Source organism: Alnus glutinosa, chromosome 11 (genome assembly GCF_958979055.1).
Source record: "Alnus glutinosa chromosome 11, dhAlnGlut1.1, whole genome shotgun sequence".
NCBI lineage: Eukaryota > Viridiplantae > Streptophyta > Magnoliopsida > Fagales > Betulaceae > Alnus > Alnus glutinosa.
Genome location: NC_084896.1, coordinates 17,166,558 through 17,169,923, shown reverse-complemented (window position 1 = coordinate 17,169,923; position 3,366 = coordinate 17,166,558). Strand labels below are relative to the sequence as shown.

The following is a 3,366-nucleotide window of genomic DNA, read 5'->3' as shown; positions in this document are numbered from 1 at the left end:
TTCATATCAATCTTTGTGGAGTCATATCTTGTGACGATGAAGCTTTAGATTATCCTTATCCTTATCCTTTCTGAGACCCCCAATCGAGGGGGATAGTCAGATACCTGGGTATTCCTTCCATAACCCTTTCAAGTCGTCCGAGGAAGGCAGTCGGGCGGATTCTTCCCTGGGTATCCATTCCATAACTCTTTCGAGTCATCCGAGGAAGGGAGTCGGGCAGATTCTTCCCTGGGTATCTCTTCCATAACTCTTTCGAGTCGTCCGAGGAAGGGAGTCAGGAGGATTCTTAAGTGCTCTACCATTCTTGAAAATGAATTTGGCAAAGAAGCTGCTTTATTGATGATAAAATTGTTGAAAAAAGAAAAATTACATGTAGTATCTCTTCAAATGTTCGGCGTTCCAGGCTCTTGGGAGCATCTTCCCTGTCTCGATCATTAGACGATAAGCCCCTTTTTGATGACATCTTACTACCTGATAGGGACCTTCCCATTTTGGTGCCAGTTTTCCTTCTACTGAATCTTTCGTCATTAAGCTCACATTCCTGAGGATGCAATCTCCGACTTGAAATTTTATAGGAACCACCATTTTATTAAAGTATCGAGCTGTTCAATCTTGATATGTTGCCCAGGTAACATGAGCATCGTCTCTCTTCTCCTGCAAAAGATCTAGATGTAGTTTGATGCTTTCATCATTGAGCCCGGGATTGTAGTAGGCTACTCGAAAGCTTGGGGAGCCCACTTCAACTGGTATTACTGCCTCGGTCCCATAAGTGAGGGAAAAGGGCGTCTCGCCTGTCAGAGTTCTACTTGTAGTTTGGTATGACCAGAGCACCTCAGGAACATACTCAACCCAAGCTCCTTTTTTCCTCTCGAGCTTTTTCTTCAATGTTCTTACCAGTGTCTTGTTTGTTGCCTCCACTTGCCCATTTGCCTTCAGACGCAACACTGACGAATAGTAGTTGCAGATACAAAGTTCTGAACACCACTTTCGGAATGGTCTGCAGTCAACTGCTTTCCATTATCTGTGACAAATCCATGTGGTATCTCGAATCGACACACCACCGATTTCCATAGGAAACTTGTGATATTCGTTGTGGTTATAGCTACTAGTGCCTCTGCCTCAGCCCACTTGGTGAAATAATCTACAGCCACAACCAAGAACTTCCGACTTCCTTTCCCTACAGGCATTGGACCGACAATATCCATCCCCTATTTCGCAAAAAGCCATGGAGAAGTAATGGGAGTAAGCTTCTCAGGTGTTGTCTTCATGATTCTTGAGAATCTCTGGCACTTGTCACAATGCTTCACAACTCGGGCTAAATCTTTGCTTATTGATGGCCAATAATAACCTGCTCGGATGGTCTTTTCTGCCAGCATTCGTCCTCTCGAATGGTTTCCGCACATGCCTTCATGGATTTCTTTCAACACATACTCCACCTCGGTCTTGGAAAGCCATTTCAGTAGGGGTTCGGAGTATCCTCTTTTGTAGAGTACTTCTCCGAGCAAACTAAATCGAGTTGCTTGGTTTTTGATCTTTCGAGCCGCAGCCTTGTCTTGAGGTAATGTCACATTTTTTAGAAACTGAATGATCTTAGTAGCCGATTTTGGTTCAGTCGGAGCTGTATCTGCTTGCATAATGTTAACTTTCGGAGTTATGGATGGCTCGATCAGAACAATAATTTGCCATCTTGAGGCCTCAATCTCCTCGTCTGTTGCCGCAACTATCTTTAAGAGCTCAACTGCTCGGGTATTTGCTTCCCTGGGTATCTTTGTCACAACAACCCTGTCAAAATAAGATTGGAACTTGCGTACCTGGTCCAGATACCTGGCCATTCGATCTTCTTGCGTGTCAAACTGTCCTTGAACTTGGCCCACCACCACTTGAGAATCACTTCGTATTTCAACATTTGTTGCTCCCATCTCTTGGGACAGTGCCAAGCCTGATATTACCACTTCATATTCTGCTTCGTTGTTGGTGGTGACAAAATCCAGTTTTATGGCAAATCCGAACTCTTGGCCTTTGGGGTTCCTGAGGATGACTCCCACCCCGCTTCTGCTCCATGCCGAGGACCCATCCACATGCACAATCCAGGTCGATTCTTTGGGAAGTTCTTCTGCTTTGAGGATACTATAAAATTCTACCAAGAAATCTGCTAGAACCTGCCCCTTGATAGCTGTCCGAGGGTGAAACTCGATGTCGAACTGTCCGAGTTCCACCGCCCAGCTGACTAATCTCCCTGAGAGGTCAGGCTTTTGCAAAACCTTCCCCATTGGATATTCGGTTAAGACTCGGATAGTGTGAGCCTGAAAATATGGCCTTAATCTTCGAGCCGAGACAACTAGAGTAAATGCTAACTTCTCGATCCGAAGATATCTCTCTTCTGCTCCATGAAATGCCTTACTCGTAAAGTAAACTAGTTTTTGAATTCTTGCATCTTCTCTAACCAAGGCCAAGCTTACCGCCGAGGGAGATACAGCCAAATAGAGATAAAGTATCTCCCCCTCAGTTGGGCGGCTCAACAATGGAGGATTCATCAAGTATTCCTTCAACTTTCCGAACGCTTCCTCACACTCCTCACTCAATGTAAAAGCTTTTCTCAAAATTTTAAAGAAGGGAATGCATTTATCTGTTGACCGTGAGATGAACCAATTCAAGGCCGCAATTCTTCCTGTCAATTGTTGGAGCTGTTTTGTAGTTCGTGGTGCCTACATATCAAGGACAACCTTGATACCCCTCTGCGACACCATAAATCCTAAAAATTTACCTGAAGAAACCCCGAATGCACACTTCATGGGATTAAGCTTCATCTTATGTTTCCTTAGTGTCTGGAAAGTCTCTCGGAGATCTTCTATGTGTTTGGTTGCCTGGATGCTTTTTACCAACATATAGTCCATGTACACCTCAACATTTCTACCAATCTGACTTTGAAACATCTTGTTTACTAACCTCTGATAAGTAGCTTCGACGTTCTTCAACCCGAAGGGCATCATCTTATAACAGTAGAGTCCTCAGTCAGTGATGAAAGAGGATTTATCCTGATCTGTCTCTTCCATATAGATCTGGTTATACCCCGAGAAAGCATCCATAAAGCTTAGGACCTCATGCCCGGACGTTGAGTCCACTAATAGATCAATCCGAGGCAAGGGAAAGCTATCCTTCGGGCACGCCTTATTCAAGTCAATGAAGTCTACGCACATCCCCCACTTGCCGTTTGACTTTTTTACCAGCACCACATTAGCCAGCCACTCGAGGTAATCCACCTCCCGGATAAATCCGGCTTTTAATAACTTCTCTACTGCTTCCGCAATAGCTTGATTCCGCTTAGCAGGAAAAGTTCTTCTTCTCTGTTTCACTGGTCGATGATTC

General features: G+C 44.5%; 1 protein-coding gene across 1 annotated transcript; it reads right to left on the bottom strand.

Annotated features, from left to right (window-relative positions):
• Positions 1 to 1,208: 1,208 nt before the first annotated feature.
• LOC133881163 (uncharacterized) lies at positions 1,209 to 2,987 on the bottom strand. The gene is made up of 2 exons (XM_062320118.1): positions 2,765 to 2,987; positions 1,209 to 2,668 (listed from the first exon to the last, which is right to left on the bottom strand). Exons 1-2 carry the CDS (start codon positions 2,985 to 2,987, stop codon positions 1,209 to 1,211), a joined length of 1,683 nt encoding a protein of 560 aa, XP_062176102.1.
• Positions 2,988 to 3,366: the final 379 nt, after the last annotated feature.